The 23,258-nt window shown below is 37.0% G+C and overlaps 1 protein-coding gene across 3 annotated transcripts in view; it reads left to right on the top strand.

The window, feature by feature from the left end:
- LOC126470192 (rho guanine nucleotide exchange factor 17) overlaps positions 1-23,258 on the top strand; it is a 649,655-nt gene that overhangs the window by 532,622 nt on the left and 93,775 nt on the right. For all 3 annotated transcript variants that reach the window (XM_050097851.1, XM_050097852.1, XM_050097850.1), the window contains one exon: positions 10,709-10,967. In XM_050097851.1, coding sequence (XP_049953808.1) covers positions 10,709-10,967 — 259 coding nt within the window. The remainder of the gene's footprint in view (positions 1-10,708; positions 10,968-23,258) is intronic.

The following is a 23,258-nucleotide window of genomic DNA, read 5'->3' as shown; positions in this document are numbered from 1 at the left end:
TTTGAAATCTCTGCGGTAGTTTATCAATAAGAGGTTGAATTTTGAATAAGCGGATTCCCAGTGGGCACTAGTTGTTATTGGAAAAATGGCACATACTTAAAAGCAGTTCAAAATGATTGCATGACATAACATTTTTTACATTGATGTGATAGAGCGTATTTCTTGACCAATTATTTGGAATCCTTGGTTTTACATTTAGTTACATCCATAACAAAAATCCTAAAAATTGTTCAATTTCAGTTTTGCTGACATCAGTCCACCTTTTCAGTCGTGAATTAACAGTTACTGAATTACTTTCTAAGACTTGTTTTGCATACAGATTAGTTTGTTGAGTCACATATTCTAAAATTTCATCAGTTACAAAATATTTGAAGAAATCGTATGGTGTCTTGCCTTTGAGAGTTAGTGCAACAGAAGCATTTACACCAGAACTGGAATGAAAAATGTAAAATTTTTCATATTTTTACCCGTAACTCGCCCCCAGACAATCTCATTAGAATTTGTTCTAAGTGTGTCATTTTCATCTTCAGAACTTCCTGATATTACACTTACTTCAATTGAACCTGAATCATCTGCAGTAGTTATGGCACTAACACGGTTAGAGGTGCCTTGTTGCCTGGTTTTTACAGCTGTGAAGTCTGTTTCTTTGACTGAATGTGGACATAAAACTCTTCTTCTTACCTTCACTGATGTGATTCCATCATCAGAACTTCCAGTTTCATTTCTGGTCTCCTCTAGTAAAAATTCGCCTGAGCTATCATCAAATAAAGACACAGAATCTTCATCACTTCTGTCAATAACTTCATGTAAAAGCTGCTGTACATGCCTTTGTTCATCTTCATAACTTCCACATGACATTTTCTTCTGCCACAATATTACTTTGTTATGGAGGAAACAACACTGAATGAAGACGGTAGCAGCAATGCAGGAAATCAATAATGGAACTGCATATAAATAATGCTGTGGAATGAAAAACTGACAGGAGTACAAACCTAAAATTATTAGCAACATAGCAAATGACGCACCTGGTACCTTTACTCTGGGGCCATGCGAATCATATGTAACTTACACAAAAAAATTAAAAAAGGTACTAAAATGCCATATTTTCATTTTATTTGCAGTTAACAAGTTTGCTTGGAGCAAACTAAAGCTGGATATTGAAAAAAAGTAAATAGCCCCAAGGGGTTGCTAACCCAACTATACCATGGCAGTCAATGTGTTAAGTGATCTGAGCTACTTCATTACACTGAGGATGTCTACTTTTAAGTTACTCATATGGAGAGTCATTCTTGATTCAAATTCTGGAAGATTTATTTCATCTTCTCTGGTGAAGAAATTTCAGAAAACAGTGTAAAGTAACTCTGGTTTATTGGCATTATCATCAGTAATACTACCATTGTTACTGGACATTGGAGGTATTGATTGCATCTTCACAGTGATGTAGTTTATGTACAGCCAGACTCTCTTTGTGTTTTCTGCCAGATTTTGAGGCAGAGTTCTGTTGTGGACTCTATTAAAACCATCTTGCATGGAAGATCATTCTCAATTTCAAGCTCCTGTAAAACTTTGCCATTCTTGGACAGTTTGTATTCTTTTAAATTTTGCATGCTTTTCTGCTAGCTTCTGCAACAATCTTCGGACTGTTTTTTGTATGATGGGTGATCAATACCATCTCTTATTAATTTATTTGGTATATCTCTCTCAAATGTTATCAATTCTATTTCTTTGAATTCAAACCACATCTGGTATAAGCTGATATAATTAGTTTGGAAGGTGGGGAGACTGTCTCTTCAGAAAGCATCAAGAGAATTTTAAATAGATATATTTTGTGTTTATTTTTGGTGTGCTTGGATATTATGGTGTTCAATCTTGCTACAGTGACTTTGTGGTCGTGAACCCTTTATCCATTATGATACTCACTATTTGCTCAATATTTATTTGTTACTGAGAGGGCAAGTATGTTTTTGCATACACTTACAATTTGAATGGAGTTATGAACTAATTGTTGAAAATAATTTTCCAAGAAAGCATGCAGTACAATTTTGGATGACATTTTATTCCTTCCACTGAATTTAGACATCTATTTTTGCAAACATCTTGAGGGTAGATTGAAGTCACTACTAACTATAATTGTATGAGTGGGCTACCTATTTGAAATGAGACTCTGGTTTTCTTTGAATGGTTCAGGATCTGAATCATCTGGGTTGGGTGGTTGGTAAAAGGAACCAATTATTACTTTATTGCAGTTGTCAAGTATAATCTCTATCAATACTAACTCACATGGAACTATCTACTTCAAATTCATTACAAAGTAAACTACTTCTGGCAGTAATAAACACTCTATCACCAACTGTATTTAATCTATACTTGTGTGTGTGTGTGTGTGTGTGTGTGTGTGTGTGTGTGTGTGTGTGTGTGAGAGTTCCTAAGGGACCAGACTGCTGAGATCATCGGTACCTAGACTTACACACTACTTAAACTAACTTATGCTAAGAACAACACACACACCCATGCCTGAGAGAGGACTTGAACCTCAGTGGGAGGGGCCACGCAGTCTGTGACATGGCACCTCAAATCGTTCGGTCACTCCACGTGGCAATCTATACTTTCTAAACTTGGTTAGGTCCTTTGCAAATATTTCAGCTGAATGTTTCTCCATCTTTAGCCAGCTTTCTGTACCCATAAAAATTTGAAGTTCAGCACTTTTTATTAGCAGTTGGAGCCCTGGCTCCTTCCCAACACAACTGTGACAATTTACAACTACAATACCAATCTTTGGACCATTTTAAAATCTTATCAAGAGTTTATTGAATATTTGTGCAGATTTTTTTCAGTAAGTACTTCAGTATAGGTAACTGCATTGTCTGAAAAATATCTGAGGTTAGTATTATTGTTGTCTGGCAGGTCAATACAATGTTAATTGCAGGGTTCACAACAAACTCCCGTAGGGTACGCCCAAAGCACTTCTACATCTGTTGACCTCCATCCATTCAAGATAGCACATAGCATCCGTCTTACCAAGGAATCCTCAGTTCAGTCACAAATTTCATTTTATACCTCATATCATCATACTTTCAGTAACAAGCTTTGATGTAGTACTGAATCAAATGCTTTTAGGAAGTCAAGAAATACTTCATACATCTAATCCATAACTTTCGGGGTTCATGTGAGAAAAGCAGTTGTTGGGTTTTACATTTCAAATATTTCTGGAACCCATTTTGGTTGGCATAAAGAAGGTCATTTTGTTTGTTATATCAGTATGTTCCATCATGTACTATGTTCTAAGTTTCTACAATTTATGCATTTCAGTGACATTGGTCTGTAGCTTTGTAGATCACTTCTGCTACTCTTATTTTATATGTATGTTTCCTCTGCTTTCTTCTGACCATTGGCTCTAGGTTTTTATTTTTATTTTTATTTTATTTTTTATTTTATTTTTTTATTTTTATTTTTTTATTTTTATTTTTTTTTCATTCTAGGGATATTACACTTAAAATAGGAGCTAACTTGACCATAAATTTTGTACAAAACCTGATAGGAATTCTGTCAGACTCTGTGGTCTTGTTTAATTTGCTCAGCTTCAGCTGTTTTTCAGTGCTGCTGACACTAAAGCTTGTAATGCTCACTTTGCAGTGGTGCAAGAATTAAATTGAGGAGGTATTCCTGAATCCTTAGTTGTAAAGGAACATTTGAAAATGGAGTTCAGCATTTGTGTTCTGCATAATTAATCTCACTTTCAGCCCCTGTGTAGCCCTTGAGTGCCTGGTCACTAACTTTGGTGTCACTGACAGCCTTTCATATAAGTGGAATTTCTTTTGGTTTTGTGAGAGGTCTTTCAAAAAGATGCTGATGTGGTTTTCAAACACATTGTCCTTCTGACATCCAAATTAGTGTCATTCAGCCTTTCTCTCTCTGTCTCAATATGCTTTGTCTTACACTTATTGTGCAATATTCACTACGTCTTTAGTAGTTTGTTTACACACACTGTACACTATGGAGAGACCCTCCTATCATGAACTGTTCTTCTAGGTACATATCTATCCAGTGATTCATCAGTTATTCATCTTGCCGAGTGTAATAAACCAGTATGTTCTTATAGCCATTCTGCATGTTTTCTTGGTCTTTCATCACTACATTTGACATACAAACTTTAAACCCTAAACATTCCCTCTGATTTAACATTTGATCAATAATTAACTTTAATTATGAATCAGTAACTTGGAAATAGTAAATTATGTCCACAACACTGAAAACAACAACTCAGTGTCCTGCTGAACATGCCAAGAAAAATAACACAGTTAAGGGCATCCTTTGGTAGACTGTTTAACTGCTCAAAACAGTGTTACTGAAGGTTTTAAAAATATTAGCAGATGTAAAATGTTGGTTTGTGGTAACAAGAGAGCCTGATTCCATTCCATCTATATATATTTGTTTATCTTGTAGAGGATGTTTCCAGTCCACAATGTCACTACATTGTCATATTTTACAAAGATGATATTTCCCTGTGAATACAGTTAGTTTATTTAAACTTGAGTACTCACTGTCATCCAACATTTCAAATGATGTTTTGGTAATATGATGCTCAGTAAATAATTCTGCAATTTTGCATCCAGAAACTGGAAAATTTATATTTTGTGTCTGATAAATTTTATGGTGCATTAACGTATCAAAGTGTTTCCTGAACTCTGGTTATACATTTTGCATTGAATAAGACCTTCAGTAACTATCCGTAGCAAAGACATATTGTACAAGCTACCCCAAAACAAAAAGGAATTTTAGTCATAAGTAAAAGCTGTCAGTAGCACAAAAAGTAATGTTAATTTCTTAATGACATAGGAACTGAAACAGACAGTAGCAAAACAAAAAAAAGAAAGTAATGGATAGTGACTCCAAATGTTCCCTCACAATAGGAATTCAAGAAATATGGCCACAATTCACTTGTCATACAACTCCAAAGATCTGAGATGTAGTAATTAATTTTAATCATTTTGAAAAGTATCTAAAATAACTAAAATACAGCAAGGGTACATGGTCTAATAGAGTTCATGTCATATTCTATCCTGAATTTTCAATGGAGAAGGACACCCATCTAAAGAAATTACCCATAGAGATTGTCTACAAAAGCACCATCCCATACCACTCATCTCCACCTGTGGCAAAATTCCAGAACATGTTGAGGATTCAAATTCAATAATCTCCATAGAACAACATGATCACCTCCATGGAAACCAACATGAGTTCTGGTAACACTGGTAATGGGAAACAAACTCATGCTCTTCAGACATGATTTCACTAGATCCATGGATAAAGGTAACCGGGTGAATGTTTCTAGATTTTTGATAAGTTTTTGCTTGAGTACCACATCATTTGGACTGAAAGTAAATCAAAGAAAGATGAAAGTAATGAAAAGTAGCAGAAATGAGAACAGCAAGAAACTTAACATCAGGATCAGTGATCACAAAGTAGATGACGTTAAGAAGTTCTGCTACCCAGGCTGTAAAAAAACCCATGAGCAAAGAGAACATAAGAACCAGACTAGCACTGGAAAAAGGGCATTTCTGGCCAAGAAAAGTTAATGAGTACCAAACACAGACCATAATTTGAGGGAAAAATTCCTGCAATGTATGTTTGGAGCACAGCATTGTATGATAGTGAAACAAGAACTGTGGGAAAACCAGACCAGAACAGAAGAGAAGTAAAGCATTTGCAGAAGAATGTTGAAAATTTGGTGGACTGATAAGGTAAGAAATGAAGAGGTTCTACTCAGAATCAGTGAGGTAAGGAATATATTCAAATCACTGAAGAGAAGAAGGAAGAGTGTGGTAGGACATCTGCTAAGATATCACAGAATAACTTTCACGGTATTAGAGAGAGCTGTAGAGGGTAAAAACTGTAGACGAAGACAGAGACTGGGGTATGTTCAGAAAATAATTGAGGATGTAGGTTGTAAGTGCTACTCTGACATGAAAAGACTGGCACAGGTGAGGAATTTGTGTTGGGCCGCATGAATGCTGTCAGAAAGCTGATGATTCAAAAAAACTGCTCCATTATGACTACTATAGAGAATACTTTTTTTTTCAACACATGACCAGGTTTGCAATGAGAATGTAAGCTTCTGAATAGATAGAATGCAGCACATTATCTGCAGCATGCATCATCTGCACACACACACACACACACACACACACACACACACGCACAAACACACACACAGAAGTAATTTTGGACTTGCCGAAAGAAGTGTAATAAGGCCATTACTATTTAGCAAATACCTTAACAATTTAGCAGAAAGAAACATTTGCAGCCTCAGAATCTTCACAGGTGATATAGCAACCAATGACTAACTTCAGTCTGATAAAAAATACAGTAATATCCAGGCAGATCCAGACAATATATTAGTCTAGTTCTAAGAAGGCAAGTAACTCCTTCTGCAAATAAAATGTAAAGTTGTGTACCTGATTAAAATTAAATATGTTGCAGCCACTGCCTATAGGCTTAATGAATGACAACTGATGTCAATGAAGTCATGTAAATACCTGAGTATAATAATCTGTGAGAATATGAATTGGAATGATCTGAAAGGCTCAGTTGGAGGTAAAGCAAATGACAGGCTTTGATTCATTATTAGAATACAGTGAAACTGTTTTTAGTTTCCTTATGAAAGGGATTGCTTGCCTATATTGGAATATTTCATAGGTTTCTGGGGTCTATATCACATTGGACAAATGGAGGCACGGCCTCTGTCTTCTTTGCCACACACATGAGAGTATAATGCAAACATATCCACTGGTAGGCACTAAAGTAAATATGAATAATATCTTACAAAAACTTCCTTACAAATTTCAAGAACAATAGTTTTGGGTGGAATTTGTTAATGTTTTGCAGCCTCCTGCATATTGTTCTCGTCGTGACTATGAAAAACCTCACACTCATAACAGATTGCATAGAGACACATGAGTAAATGACTCTATGCTCAATTCATTGTTGTGGACATTTGTCACACATTTTGTACAGATTATAGCTGAGCAATGCATCCTGTGATTATAGCACTGGTCTTGTGTTCAGGAGTATTGTGGTTCAAATCCATGTCCAGTCATCCAAATGTAGGTTTTCTATGTTTCTAAAAATCACTTAAAGCAAATGATGTGACAATACCTTTGAATAGGTCACAGTCCATTGTTGTTCACCTGTTTCATATTTGAGCTTGTTCAGTTGCAAATGGCACATTACAAGTACTATTCCATCCTTCATTTATTGTAGATGGTTGTTAAGACAAAATATGAATCAAATCTATCCAACAACAGTAATCATTGACTGTGAATAACTGCAATTTATGGAATTTCAGCTGTAGAGATAATTCTACCTTAGATTGAATTTATCAGTAACAGTTCTTGTACTACAAGAGAAGACTAGCAGGTTTGTATCATACTAGAGTAACAACTGAGACAATGAAGAGATTAAGGATGTGTCTATACAAATGCAATCCTGCATGTTGCCATTCTTCCTTCTAACTCAGATTTTGATGGGACAGGCATCTTACACATTAGTTCTGAAAATGCAAGTGCATGTTGCTATTATGGTTACAGACACTGAAATGAATCTGAGCAGTAACACAGCAAGTAGATAGCAACAAAAATGGCTTATATATTTTTAAGTCCCACTGAAGATACTACACACAGCTGTGTGCATTACAGTAATGAAGACTGAAGAGCTATGATAAGAATCTAAAAGTTGTTCAACAACACAAGTATTATGTTAGGAGATTGATAACAATGGCTGAATGAATCACACATGGCCTTGGTAATGTAACCACACTCAAATGGACTGTAAGTGTTTTAAAGAAATTAAAGGAAACCCAAATTGGTTCATTTCTTCACAAATACAAGCCTGGTTGTTATCCCTCTAGTATGATGCCTAGTCACTATGCTAATCAAGGGTAAAATGAAGGAGAAGAACAGTTAGATATTCTATTACAAAACTACAACATATGAGATCTACTGAAAAAGAGGAGCAGTATTATTTCTGTATAGTATCTGCGATGAGAAATGCAGTTCATGAAATTACTTTAAAAAAGCACATTTTAATGTTGTTTTGAGCAGATGTTAAGTCAGTTGGAGAAGCTGTATAACAAACAAGAGATAATGTGGTATAGCTAACAGAAGCTGCAAGAAACTTTGAGCATCTGAAACAGTACCATTCATCTTGGAGAACTAAAGAGAAAAATGGAATTAGAATAGATATAGAATGATAGTGTAAAGAGAAAGATAACAGAATTTGAGAGTGTGGTAATACACAAAGAATGATAAATTAATAAAATGCACCAATGAAACTTCCAGTTCAGTGTTATGGAAGTCAGTCGTGCAATCACTTGCTCAGAGAATAAACCATACTCAAAAATAGCCTACGGTTTTGGAAAGAAATGAATTAAGTGAGTAATAGTTGAGAAAGGGGCCAACAAATGAATAAAAATGCTTCAAGAAGGTAAGAGTAGGCAGTAGAAATGGGCAAAGTTAAAAAAGATCTTAGCAGTTTCAAGAAAAAACACAGAGATCATGAAGACTTGCTTTGTATGTAATTATGTAATACAGTTTCATTCAGTGATACATCATAAGATGAATTAAGTTACATTTTCTTTAAATCAGCCATTTTGAAGGTAACACTGCAGAGAGATTTAGCCCTCATCCCTTTCATCTATTTACTGATTTTATTTTATTTTATGGTGATGTCAGTCAGTGTTTTACTTGTGCAATAGACATTGGGCAAGTCCTCAAATACTACAAACATTCTTAAACTAAAACATAATGAAATCCTTGAAAGGACAGTAAATAGCCATTTTATGAATCTGATAAAAATAAAAAAGGACACATAAGCAGCAGAAATGGATTCTTTTTCAGGTGATGCATGAAATCACATTATTTATACCAGTACAACTAATGGGAGAGAAGAACTACATTTGAATACATTGAGAATGTTCTCCGTCACACTGAAAATTAACCTCTGTACTGTGAAAGTTGTTTTTATCAAAAGTTTTTTGATGTATGTTCTCCTTTCATTTGTGTATTTTGTGTCCAGTGATCCATGTCATGAATATTTCACAAGATATGGAATGTGTGATATTCCTGCCAATTTATGGTTTATTGAGTGATAAAGATGCACACTAAAAATTATATTCGCTTCATATTCAGAAATAGCACAGTAAAGAACATAATCTTAAAATTTATCCTTAGCAGCAGGAAGATAGTGGGAGCTTAGATGTAAGAAAACTGAGAATAATTGTGGCTGTGGTAATAATGAAGTGAATGTCTTATATGAAAACAAAAACCAGAATGAGGCAAAACGTATAATGAGTTGTTCAATGAAATAATATATTTGTATTAAAAAATAGTAGATGAATTGTATAAAACAACAATGATGGCAACAGCCAGTGACTGACTACCAATCCAGATTTACTGATTAGAAAAAACAAAGCTCAAGGTGAGAGCAGCACTCTGCTTATAAACTGTCTACCATCCATTTTAACTACAGGGAGAAAGTATAGATCAGCTAACCTGTAATTGTATTCATTAGTTTGTGATAAAGGTAATTATGAAGAATTAAGTATGTGATGATATAGTGCAAGAAATAATGCACATGTAATAAAAAAACTTGTAGAAAATTCTGATGTCTGTTGTAACCTGACGAGACATTATTCCTTACAAGTTTACTGAAGGAAAGTGGAAAAGAGAACATTCTGGCTTCTGTGACAGAATTAAAGGGTTATTTATTTGAAAGATAAATAATATTACACACTAAACTTCCTTTTAAAAAATCTGTTACAAGACATATACCATATATCTGCTCCCTGCTTGTAAAAACTTATAATTCTGTTGTCTTACTAAGTGCAATGATAATTGTATCATATGGGCCTGTGTTCAATCACTTATGCATGTATAAAATGCATTTGCTCTGTTTGTGTGAAACTTGTAAAAAGTTCCTATGACATTTCCAATAGCTATCAGGTTCTGGCTCCAGGCATAAAATACAGTAAATAAATAAATAAGTGCATTTCAAGCCTTCTCACTATTTACATAGCATGTCTATCAGTTTATTACTGTCTACAGTTTTTCTCTGTCTCCTTTATCATTTAAACCTAAAACTGCTAAGTTTTGAACTTAAGTGCACAGTTTTCCTTACAGCTGTTACATGCCAACATCAGGAAAGTGATTGATGCCACTGATTGCAAACAATGGTTTTTAAAAAACATTTTCGGGCTCAAATTACCTACTCTTTGGTACAAAAAGAATTTTTTTGCAGAAATATGTAATTTAAGTGGCACTGGTTGAATAAAAACTACAATAACCATAAAGAGATGGTGGGTTCAACCCAGGAAATTTTTCTTCAGAATTTGATCATTAAGTAAACAAGTATGCTGGCAATTTGTTACCATATTTTATGAAGTTTGGTGTAGGAAATGGCTTAGAAAATACTTTTTTTCTCCTCTCTCTGTGTAGCCTTCACTTTTTCCTATTTGTCCAGCCTTTCTCTTTCTCTATCACACTCATCATCTTCCTTTAATCTATGACTATTGTAGCTACTATATAAGTGAGGGGGGATACTTTACAATTTGTGAAAGTTAATTTTCATTTCTGAATGATTTTTTGTTCCATTTGATATGTGTAATAGCAGTGCTGTGTCTGGTTGTTCAGAAAGTACTTATCTATGTTTACAGTATTGTCTGCTGAAAGAAGAGGATCACCAGAGTTTGTTCTACCTCTCCCAATTCGCAAGACACGGGCTGGCTTGCAGTTCACCTGTGCTGCTCCTACATTGGGCACAGATGCTCGAGATGTTTGGGTATGCAATAGTGATGGGTATGTTGGCCAAGTGTGTGTCCTAAGCCTCAGCCCAGAACCTACAGTAGTATCCTGTAATGGTGTCTGCAACGCACGCATACTTTGTATAGCTTCAGTTCCTGCTGTTGACTCGGGGTAAGTAAACAGTTTTTATTGCTGAAAGTATAATTTCAAACTTAACAAAGTAGAGCACCTCTCATTCATTGAAAATCCATAAAATGGGACTCCTATGCAATATTGTGTGGACTGCTATTAAAAAATTAAATAAATAAAAAGTACAGTACTCAGCAACATTTTAGCATTGCCAGAATTACAGCCACATATACAATTCCATCAAAATTTTGGTTTATACATATTAAAATAAAAATACTCTCATTAACCTACAACTGTCTATATATTTCTCTAAGTAAAAATTTGTCATTAGAAATAACAGTATAATACTAATGGGTGCAGACAGTTTTCTCAAAGTAGAGTCTCAAGAAAGGAAGTCTAGTTTTTTACTTACTATAATTTCAAATAAGTTTTGATACTATGAGCCGGCCGCGGTGGTCTCGCGGTTCTAGGTGCGCTGTCCAGAACCGCGTGACTGCTACAGTCGCAGGTTCGAATCCTGCCTCGGGCATGGATGTGTGTGATGTCCTTAGGTTAGTTAGGTTTAAGTAGTTCTAAGTTCTAGGGGACTGATGACCACAGCTGTTAAGTCCCATAGTGCTCAGAGCCATTTGAACCATTTTTTTGATACTATGACTTTCAGATGTTATTGTTGCTGTGTGACATCAAATAATGTCATTTCCACAGATAAAACACTTCATTTAAAGTCAGGTGACTTAAAAAGAAGGCAGTGATGTGTTATTCTGTATTTGTATGATTTTCTTTTGATTTTAGCCAAACTTTTTTGTATGACTCAAGAAATGTCATAATTTGAAAGTGAAGTTAGCATGCCAGTTATGCACATAATTTTTAAATTAAAATAAATGAATCCTCAAAGAATGGTAGACTGAGAGTAAAAGATAGAACTCTGACAGAGTAAAATCAGCACATATATGTATGTGACTGAATTTGTAAAAGTCTGTCAGCTGCAATCTTGGATAAATGATATTGTATTTGTTGTCATCTCATAACGTACATATTACAGATCATCTGATCATATTGTACAGGAGACACATCAATTTTTGGCTCATGGTATACATAGTTACATAATTTTTTGTAACAATAATTTCACTAGCTGATGATTATGTTGAACACACTATTAAACTATTTGTCTCATGATGTACAGTACTTCATGTTTAAATTTTCAGACATTAATTTATACATACAATGTTATACACAAAACTATGATGTTAAATACTCACACTGTTCAAATAATCATCTCACCATTCATCAATTCCTCAGCTGAATAGTGGCATTTTTCAAACAGGAGATCATATAATTTTTGTTTCAGTGAACCTATTTCAATGCTCAGTACATCTCTAACTGTGAGTTTATTGTGGAATTTCATTCTCATACAATTGGGTGTCTGTTGGTAGAGTTTTAGGCAATGTGTTGGAAGCACAAAATTTTCTTTATGTCTAGTGTTGTATGTCTGTTTGGAATGGTTTTCCTCCATTACCTGAGGACTGATTTGTATAAAGATGATAATATCAAATGCGCACAGTTTAATGCTAGATAATATTTCTACAATATTGAAGAATGGGTGACAGTATGTCCTTGGATAGGTAGCATACATTTTTCTAATGATTCTTGTCTGAAGTAGAAGGATTCATGACATGTGACGTGAATTCCCCCAAAAATTAAACCATATCTAATTATGGATTAAAAGTAACTGTGATATACCACCTTCCCACTGTTTTTGTTTGCTACACCAGATAGCATGTCCATTCCAAAAGCAAGGTTGTTTAGTAGGCAACTAATCTGTATGTGCTTGCCCGCTTAGATTTTTGTTGTAGTTTAGTCACAGGAATTTGATGGACTGAGCTTCTTCCATAACTTGATTTTGATGTATGATACTGATGTCACTGATTATTTATTGTTTGGTTTCAAACTGAGTAAGCAGGGTCTTTGAAACATTAAGTTTAAGAATGTACTTAATCCCATCCTGCAGAGTTTTTTAAAGAACAAAACAGCATTTTTTACATCTTTGGTTGAGATTTTACTAAATGCCACAAGGGGGTCACTATTCTGGCCCAGGCTAAAGAGATGTATAATGTTTTGATCAGTAACCAGATCACCATTAGATTTTTCCCCATCTATGAAAAATTTATTGAAGCATTGAGATATTTGAACAGGATTCAAAATACTGTTGTTGTTTTGTTTAATTTTTGAAATTTTCTGGTGGCTAACTGCTGCACCTAACTCTTCCACAAAAGCTACTTCCTACATTGAAATGTTCCAGTTTATTTAAAATTCTTATAGAGTCACTAGTTAACCAATGATAATTGAAACAGTGCTGCCTTAGGCTTATTATTATGTCCTAAAATGAACTTAATATTTGACATTCTTTTGGCAGTTTTGACAACACCTTTAAATACAAATTTGTAATTTTTCACATAGTTAATAAAGCCAGGATTGTTATTGTATTTCAAATCTTTATGTAGCTGTCATTTTATAACACTGGATATTTTTAATCCTGGAGTAATCCAATTTAGTTTAATTTTTGCTTTCTGGTATCAGATCCTTGGTGGGAGTGATTCATTGAACACCACTAAAAAACTTCTTAAAAATTTGTCTAAGTTCTCAGGGTTTGACACACTATTATCTGTGGGCCATTTTACTGCATCTAACTTGTCATGGAACAGCTTCAAATTATTTTAACAAAAATTTCTTTCAATAAAACCTTTCTTAACATTTGGTTTAGTTATTCATGGCAACTGAATAAACAATGCAAAATGGTCAGAAATTCCTAAGTCCAGGTAGAACTTGTTTTTGCTGTCAAACATGTTATTTGCTAAGATATTGTCTATAAAAGTAGCTGAATGAACATTTTCTATAATGTATTCTCAAAACTTTTGTTTAAAACCATAGTTCTGAATTAAATCAATAACCTGTTTTGAGCCATAGCCATTACTTACCACATATACACTCCTGGAAATTGAAATAAGAACACCGTGAATTCATTGTCCCAGGAAGGGGAAACTTTATTGACACATTCCTGGGGACAGATACATCACATGATCACACTGACAGAACCACAGGCACATAGACGCAGGCAACAGAGCATGCACAATGTCGGCACTAGTACAGTGTATATCCACCTTTCGCAGCAATGCAGGCTGCTATTCTCCCATGGAGACGATCGTAGAGATGCTGGATGTAGTCCTGTGGAATGGCTTGCCATGCCATTTCCACCTGGCGCCTCAGTTGGACCAGCATTCGTGCTGGACGTGCAGACCGCGTGAGACGACGCTTCATCCAGTCCCAAACATGCTCAATGGGGGACAAATCCGGAGATCTTGCTGGCCAGGGTAGTTGACTTACACCTTCTAGAGCACGTTGGGTGGCACGGGATACATGCGGACGTGCATTGTCCTGTTGGAACAGCAAGTTCCCTTGCCGGTCTAGGAATGGTAGAACGATGGGTTCGATGACGGTTTGGATGTACCGTGCACTATTCAGTGTCCCCTCGACGATCACCAGTGGTGTACAGCCAGTGTAGGAGATCGCTCCCCACACCATGATGCCGGGTGTTGGCCCTGTGTGCCTCGGTCGTATGCAGTCCTGATTGTGGCGCTCACCTGCACGGCGCCAAACACGCATACGACCATCATTGGCACCACGGCAGAAGCCACTCTCATCGCTGAAGACGACACGTCTCCATTTGTCCCTCCATTCACGCCTGTCGCGACACCACTGGAGGCGGGCTGCACGATGTTGGGGCGTGAGCGGAAGACGGCCTAACGGTGTGCGGGACCGTAGCCCAGCTTCATGGAGACGGTTGCGAATAGTCCTCGCCGATACCCCAGGAGCAACAGTGTCCCTAATTTGCTGGGAAGTGGCGGTGCGGTCCCCTACGGCACTGCGTAGGATCCTACGGTCTTGGCGTGCATCCGTGCGTCGCTGCAGTCCGGTCCCAGGTCGACAGGCACGTGCACTTTCCGCCGACCACTGGCGACAACATCGATGTACTGTGGAGACCTCACGCCCCACGTGTTGAGCAATTCGGCGGTACGTCCACCCGGCCTCCCGCATGCCCACTATACGCCCTCGCTCAAAGTCCGTCAACTGCACATACGGTTCACGTCCACGCTGTCGCGGCATGCTACCAGTGTTAAAGACTGCGATGGAGCTCCGTATGCCACGGCAAACTGGCTGACACTGACGGCGGCGGTGCACAAATGCTGCGCAGCTAGCGCCATTCGACGGCCAACACCGCGGTTCCTGGTGTGTCCGCTGTGCCGTGCGTGTGATCATTGCTTGTACAGCCCTCTCGCAGTGTCCGGAGCAAGTATGGTGGGTCTGACACACCGGTGTCAATGTGTTCTTTTTTCCATTTCCAGGAGTGTACATTAAAATCAGCTACAATCATAATATTTTCGTTCCTTTCTTTCTTAAGTTTATCAAGAAGACATTGAAGTTTGTACAAGAAAGTTTTAGTTGTTATATGTCTTGGAATTCTATAAATTGATATGACAACTGTGTTCATCTCTTTTTAGTTCAACACAACAGCTTTCCAAAGAACATTTCTCATTTAAGTAACCAAAATCTGTCTTTATTTTGTATGTTAGGCAGGTATCAAGAAGTACGCGTGATCCTCCATGGGATTTCTCTTTTCTACAAAAGCTGCTTGATATCTTGAAATATTCCAGTTTTTAAAAAAAAATTGTTATAGAACAACTAGTGAATCAATGCTCATTTAAATATCAACTATGATATTTTTGCAATCATTGAGGATAATTTGCAATTTTTCAATTTTAGTTCTACCTGCCTTCAAACCATTTATATATAAATGCAATAAGTAACTTTTTTCACTGTTTTGTATCTGTCTTTGCACAAATTCTTGTATATTTCATACCTCAGTGTTCTCTTCATATCAGTCTCTACTACAGAATCCTTCAGATGGCATGGTGGTGATGTTCTTCTCTTGTTAAGAGAACAAGTGGTTGGTCTTACTGCTGCCAGTTTTGACATTGCATTTCCTGTTGTTGGTGTTGCTTCTTCCCTTGTTGCCTGTGTTTCTGATGATAATGATTCTGATTCTGGGGTAGTTGCTGCCACTGGTGAATGTGGTTAAGCTGCTGTCCATTAGTGGTTGTGGTTCTGCTGTCGATTGGCATGATGATGTTGCTTTTCCTATTGTTGCTGCTGCTGCTTCTGATGATAATAGTTTGTTTCAGTTGATGCTGATTTAGCTGCCACTGTCGATGTTTTTGATGAAGTAGCTGATGTCAGTGGTTTTGCTGTTGTAGTTGGTGATGGCTCCTGTGCTATTGTTTGTGTTTGGCATGCTACAGTTGATTCTGCTGTTTTAGACATTTTATGTCTTTTTCTGCTAGCTGCAGGCAACATTTCCAGAATTTTGTAATTGAGAGGTTTCTTACCCTTTATATTTAGGTGAAACCCATGCCTTGTAAACAATCTTTCTGCAGGTAATCAACAGGTAGAAACTGAGTGTTTTGATACATTTTGCAGATTTCCTCAAACTATTTGTTGCCTTCAATAATTTCTTTATTTACACATGAGTCATTTATAAGGTAATATCTATGAGGTATCCCAATGACAATCATATTTCTGCACATATTAGAGTCCAATACTACCTTCAGGTTTTGGTCAGCACTAGACAAATCATTCCTACAAACATCATTAGCACCACCTAGTATTACTATATATTCATTTGCATTGATGAAGTTCCAGCTTTTGTGTTTTCCAACTTAGGTGCTCCTGGTTTCACATAACTACAACCATTTACACCATTAGTTTCCATAATATTTTCATTAGGCCATGTCCATGGCTATCAGAAAGTATGTTTACAAAAGATGTCTTTCCTATCTTTCTTGTCAAATTTCTATGTGCGTTTTTGTTTGTAATTTCATTTGCACTTGAGTCTGTCTCAAGGACACTGCAATGGTTACCTATGACAGTGTATTACAAGGCTGAAATGTAGTCTCTGAGAGAATAATTCCTTCTTTATGAGGTTGTGGCATTTTCTGTTGTTCTGTTTATGGATTTCATAAAAGTAACAAAAAATATGAAGCATTATCTAATTGATGTCATACGAGAATGACCACTAACGAAAACCTAATTTTCTTTCAAAATATAATCTATACTCATATTCATTTTCTTCCATTGCCTAGGGGAAGGATGTGTTTGTAACAGTTTGCCAGAGCAATTAACCCAAATTCTTAGATCCAGGTGTAATTTGTTACCACATGACTATAATTTTGTAGATAAAATTTGAGATAATAAACATTCTACTGACACCACTTTTTCCAACTATAACTGATGTTATGAGATCACGTATGAGCCCAGTACGTTTTTCCCCAGAAACAGTTGCTTTAATTTATGTTATTTATCAAAGCATAATGTGTAGATAAGATGCTGAACAGTCTCAGAAATAAGTAAGACTTATCAGTTCTACATAAATATTATTACAGTTTGCCGGCCTGAGTGGCCGAGCGGTTCTAGGTGCTACAGTCTGGAACCGCATGCCCGCTACAGTTGCAGGTTCGAATCCTGCCTCGGGCATGGTTGTGTGTGATGTCCTTAGGTTAGTTAGGTTTAAGTAGTTCTGAGTTCTAGGGGACTGATGACCTCAGTAGTTAAGTCCCATAGTGCTCAGAGCCATTTGAACCATTATTACAGTTTAAGGAATCAGTTATTAATTGCACTTTGTTTGGAAGTATCTATTTCTCACATAGTAGACTGTCCAAATTTGGTTTATACAAAACTTACAAGTAACACTTATTAAACAGTGTTACTGTTGTTGTCTAGGATACAAATTCAGGTAATTAAATACTGTTTGTGGCGTGTTTCTACTAGCCACATTGCTTAATTGAAATGGAATAATTTATAGTACTGCATCAAACACAAATAATAATAAATATTGTACATAAACATTTCTTCAGGAAAGTGTAATATTTTATTTAAGTGTTCTCACATACATAAAGCAGAATCTGAAATTTGGTTTACAGATTTTAATTTTTGTTTCCTGCTTCCATTATGTGCAATGTATGAAATTATATCAGGAACTGATATATTAGTTAATGCCTATATTATGAATATGTACATAATTTATGAAAAGTGCTTTCAGTAAATAGCTTCACTTGTTCATAATCCCGAAAACAAGTTTCTTGTCAAGTGTTACAAATTATAGTTTAGTTTTTTTTTTTGGTCATCAGTCTGCTTTTGATGTCCTCCTTGCTCCGTCCGTCATTGGTTATTTTACTGCCTAGGTAGCAGAATTCCTTAACTTCTTTGACTTTGTGACCATCAGTCCTGATGTTAAGTTTCTCGCTGTTATCATTTCTACTACTTCTCATTACCTTTGTCTTTCTCCGATTTACTCTCAAACCATACTGTGTACTCATTAGACTGTTCATTCTGTCCAGCATATCATTTAATTCTTCTTCACTTTCACTCAGGATAGCAATGTCATCAGTGAATCGTATCATTGATATCCTTTCACCTTGTATTTTAATTCCAGTCCTGAACCTTTCTTTTATTTCCATCATTGCTTCCTCAATGTACAGAATGAAGAGTAGGGGCGAAAGGCTACAGCCTTGTCTTACACCCTTCTTAATACGAGCACTTCGTCCACTCTTATTATTCCCTCTTGGTTGTTGCACATATTGCACAGGGTTATTACAAATGATTGAAGCGATTTCACAGCTCTACAATAACTTTATTATTTGAGATATTTTCACAATGCTTTGCACACACATACAAAAACTCAAAAAGTTTTTCTAGGCATTCACAAATGTTCAATATGTGCCCCTTTAGTGATTCGGCAGACATCAAGCCGATAATCAAGTTCCTCCCACACTCGGTGCAGCATGTCCCCATCAATGCGTTCGAAAGCATCATTGATGCGAGCTCGCAGTTTTGGCACGTTTCTTGGTAGAGGAGGTTTAAACACTGAATCTTTCACATAACCCCACAGAAAGAAATCGCATGGGGTTAAGTTGGGAGAGCGTGGAGGCCATGACATGAATTGCTGGTCATGATCTCCACCACGACCGATCCATCAGTTTTCCAATCTCCTGTTTAAGAAATGCCGAACATCATGATGGAAGTGCGGTGGAGCACCATCCTGTGGTACGTTTAGCTCCCTGCTTGCTTTATTCGTCAACTTCCGCGAGCTACGCGTGAAACTTGCCCGCACGTGTTCAACCGTTTCTTCGCTCACTGCAGGCCGACCCGTTGATTTCCCCTTACAGAGGCATCCAGAAGCTTTAAACTGCGCATACCATCGCCGAATGGAGTTAGCAGTTGGTGGATCTTTGTTGAACTTTGTCCTGAAGTGTCGTTGCACTGTTATGACTGATTGATGTGAGTGCATTTCAAGCACGACATATGCTTTCTCGGCTCCTGTCGCCATTTTGTCTCACTGCGCTCTCGAGCACTCTGGTGGCAGAAACCTGAAGTGCGGCTTCAGCTGAACAAAACTTTATGAGTTTTTCTACGTATCTGTAGTGTGTCGTGACCATATGTCAATGAATGGAGCTACAGTGAATTTATGAAATCACTTCAATCATTTGTAATAGCCCTGTATATGACCCGTCTCTCCCTATAGCTTACCCCTACTTTTATCAGAATCTCAAACAGCCTTCACCATTTTATATTGTCAAACGCTTTTTCCAGGTCGACAAATCCTATGAAAGTGTCTTGATTTTTCTTTAGCCTTGCTTCCATTATTAGCCGTAACGTCAGAATTGCCTCTCTCGTCCCTTTATTTTTCCTAAAGCGAAACTGATTGTCACCTGGTGCATTCTCATTTTTCTTTTCCATTCTTCTGTATATTATTCTTGTAAGCAGTTTCGATGCATGAGCTGTTAAGCTGATTGTGCGATAATTCTCGCACTTGTCAGCTCTTGCCGTCTTCGGAATTGTGCGGATGATGCTTTTCCGAAAGTCAGATGGGATATCGCCAGACTCATCTATTCTACACACCAACGTGAATAGTCATTTTGTTGCCACTACCCCCAATGATTTTAGAAATTCTGATGGAATGTTATCTATCCTTTCTGCCTTATTTGACCGTAAGTCCTCCAAAGCTCTTTTAAATTGCGATTCTAATACTGGATCCCCTATCTCTTCTAAATCAACTCCTGTTTCTTCTTCTATCTCATCAGACAAATCTTCACCCTCATGGAGGCTTTCAATGTATTCTTTCCGCCTATCTGCTCTCTCCTCTGCATTTAACAGTGGAATTCCCGTTGCACTCTTAATGTTACCACCATTGCTTTTTTTAATGTCACCAAAGGTTGTTTTGACTTTCCTGTATGCTGAGTCTGTCCTTCCGACAATCATATCTTTTTCGATGTCTTCACATTTTTCCTGCAGCCATTTCGTCTTAGCTTCCCTGCACTTCCTATTTATTTCATTCCTCAGTGACTTGTATTTCTGTATTCCTGATTTTCCCGGAACATGTTTGTACTTCCTCCTTTTATCAATCAACTGAAGTATTTCTTCTGTTACCCATGGTTTCTTCGCAGCTACCTTCTTTGTGCCTATGTTTTCCTTCCCAACTTCTGTGATGGCCCTTTTTAGAGATGTCCATTCCTCTTCAGCTGTACTGCCTACTGCGCTATTCCTTATTGCTGTATCTATAGCGTTAGAGAACTTCAAACGTATCTCGTCATTCCTTAGTACTACGGTATCCCACTTCTTTGCATATTGATTCTTCCTGACTTATGTCTTGAACTTCAGCCAACTCTTCATTGCTACTATATCGTGATCTGAGTCTATATCTGCTCCTGGGTATGCCTTATAATCCAGTATCTGATTTCGGAATCTCTGTCTGACCATGATATAATCTAATTGAAATCTTCCCGTATCTCCCGGCCTTTTCCAAGTATACCTCCTCCTCTTGTGATTCTTGAACAGGGTATTCACTATTACTAGCTGAAACTTGTTACAGAACTCGATTAGTCTTTCTCCTCTTTCATTCCTTGTCCCAAGCCCATATTCTCCTGTAACCTTTTCTTCTACTCCTTCCCCTACAACTGCATTCCAGTCGCCCATGACTATTAGATTTTCGTCCGCCTTTACATACTGCATTACCCTTTCAATATCCTCATACACTTTCTCTATCTGTTCATCTTCAGCTTGTGACGTCGGCATGTATACCTGAACTATCGCTGTCGGTGTTGGTCTGCTGTCGATTCTGATTAGAAAAACCCGGTCACTGAACTGTTCACAGTAACACACCCTCTGCCCTACCTTCCTATTCATAACGAATCCTACACCTGTTATACCATTTTCTGCTGTTGTTGATATTACCCGATACTCATCTGACCAGAAATCCTTGTCTTCCTTCCGCATCACTTCACTGACCCCTGCTATATCTAGATTGAGCCTTTGCATTTCCCTTTTCAGATTTTCTAGTTTCCCTACCATGTTCAAGCTACTGACATTCCATGCCCCGACTCATAGAACGTTATCCTTTCATGGATTATTCAATCTTTTTCTCATGGTAACCTCCCCCTTGGCAGTCCCCTCCCGGAGATCCGAATGGGATACTATTCCGGAATCTTTTGCCAATGGAGAGATCCTCATGACACTTCTTCAATTACAGGCCACATGTCCTGTGGATACACGTTATGTGTCTTTAATGCAGTGGTTTCCATTGCCTTCTGCATCCTCATGTCGTTGATAATTGCTGATTCTTCCGCCTTTAGGGGCAATTTCCCACCCCTAGGACAAGAGAGTGCCCTGAACCTCTATCCGCTCCTCCGCCCTCTTTGACAAGGCCGTTGGCAGAATGAGTCTGACTTCTTATGCTAGAAGTCTTCGGCCACCAATGCTGATTATTTATCAAAATTTAGGCAGTGGCGGGGATCGAACCCGGGACCGAAGACGTTTTTGATTACGAATCAAAGACGCTACCCTTAGACTATAGGTAGCATAATCAGTGATTAATTACCAAGTGAGAATACATATCAATATCATCTGGGCTGCAGAAATGTAAAGACAGAATTTAATCTCTCTATCATTGTTTTAAATAAAATTTTATGTGCTTTTGTATTCATTACATCATATGCAATGCGAAAAATTATTTTGGTCCCTGAATAATTCCATACAGTCGAATTTATCTTGTTTTTGTATATAAAACACCAGTAAATGACATTGTAAAAATATTCTTTCTTAAGGATTCTGATAGGAAGAAAGATCTGGAAACCCCTTTTTGGATCCTACAATTTGATCTCAGTAATTGACCTTCCAACATGGGTAGTGAGAGACAGTATTATGCTAATTGATATGTCTTATTTAGTGAAGCTCAAAGCAAGAAAATAACTGTTTATCCAGTACCTTACAGTACAAATGCTTCTCAGGGGAAATCAGAATTAATTAATGACTCCAGGACAGATGTTTTTAGGAATACATTACAGGAGATGATATAGGATGATATTTATAATGACCCAAATGCTAAAATAAAATTGTCAATCAATCAATTCCTTTTATTTGTATGAAGACAGCATTGATGTTGCATAAGACATCATCAAGTACAAGTTATTTCTTTGTGGGCAACAGAATACAATGTTACATATTAAACTTACATACATTTCAATTTACACATTTATATTACTCAGTTTATAATATACATAATGTAGTTCACATTACAGTTAAATCATTTATAGTATTACATTAAAATTCCTGAACATTATAGAAAGCATTTATTTTTAGCCATGATTCCATCACAATTTTAAATTTGTTGTGTGGCAATTCCTTAATACTTTGTGGTATTTTGTTCAGAAACACCTTGCCAATATGTGTAAAATTGTTTGACATGGATAATCTAGTCCAGAGGACATTTATCAAGTTTCTGTTCCTGGTTTCATAAGTATGGTCATTAGCCCTAGTTTTGTATATATAAGAGCATTCTCTTTGGCGTAGACAAGAACTCACAGCATGTACAAGCTGGGAACACTAAGTACTTTGTATTTGGTGAAGTATTCTTTGCGGGAAGTTATGTTTTGTAGACCAAAAATGCACTTACTACTTTCTTCTGCCACAGGAAGACATTCTTAGCCGCAGCAGAATTCCCCCAGAGTATTATCCCGTAGTTCAAATGTGTGTGAAAAAATGCATAGTAGGCCATAGGGAGGAGGTCTTGATTGACACAGATTTTTAATTTTCTTATCAGGTGCACTGCTCTTGATAATTACAAACTTTTTCTATCTGAGTATTCCAACATAACTTACTGTCAAGATGGATGCCTAACAATGTCGCTGACTTTTCCTTGAGTTTGTCAGCATCAATGTTCCTGAGGGA

The sequence above is a fragment of the Schistocerca serialis genome, chromosome 3 (genome assembly GCF_023864345.2).
Source record: "Schistocerca serialis cubense isolate TAMUIC-IGC-003099 chromosome 3, iqSchSeri2.2, whole genome shotgun sequence".
Classification (NCBI taxonomy): domain Eukaryota; kingdom Metazoa; phylum Arthropoda; class Insecta; order Orthoptera; family Acrididae; genus Schistocerca; species Schistocerca serialis.
The sequence above is the reverse complement of the archived record's forward strand: the minus strand, read 5'-3'. Positions and strand labels throughout refer to the sequence as shown.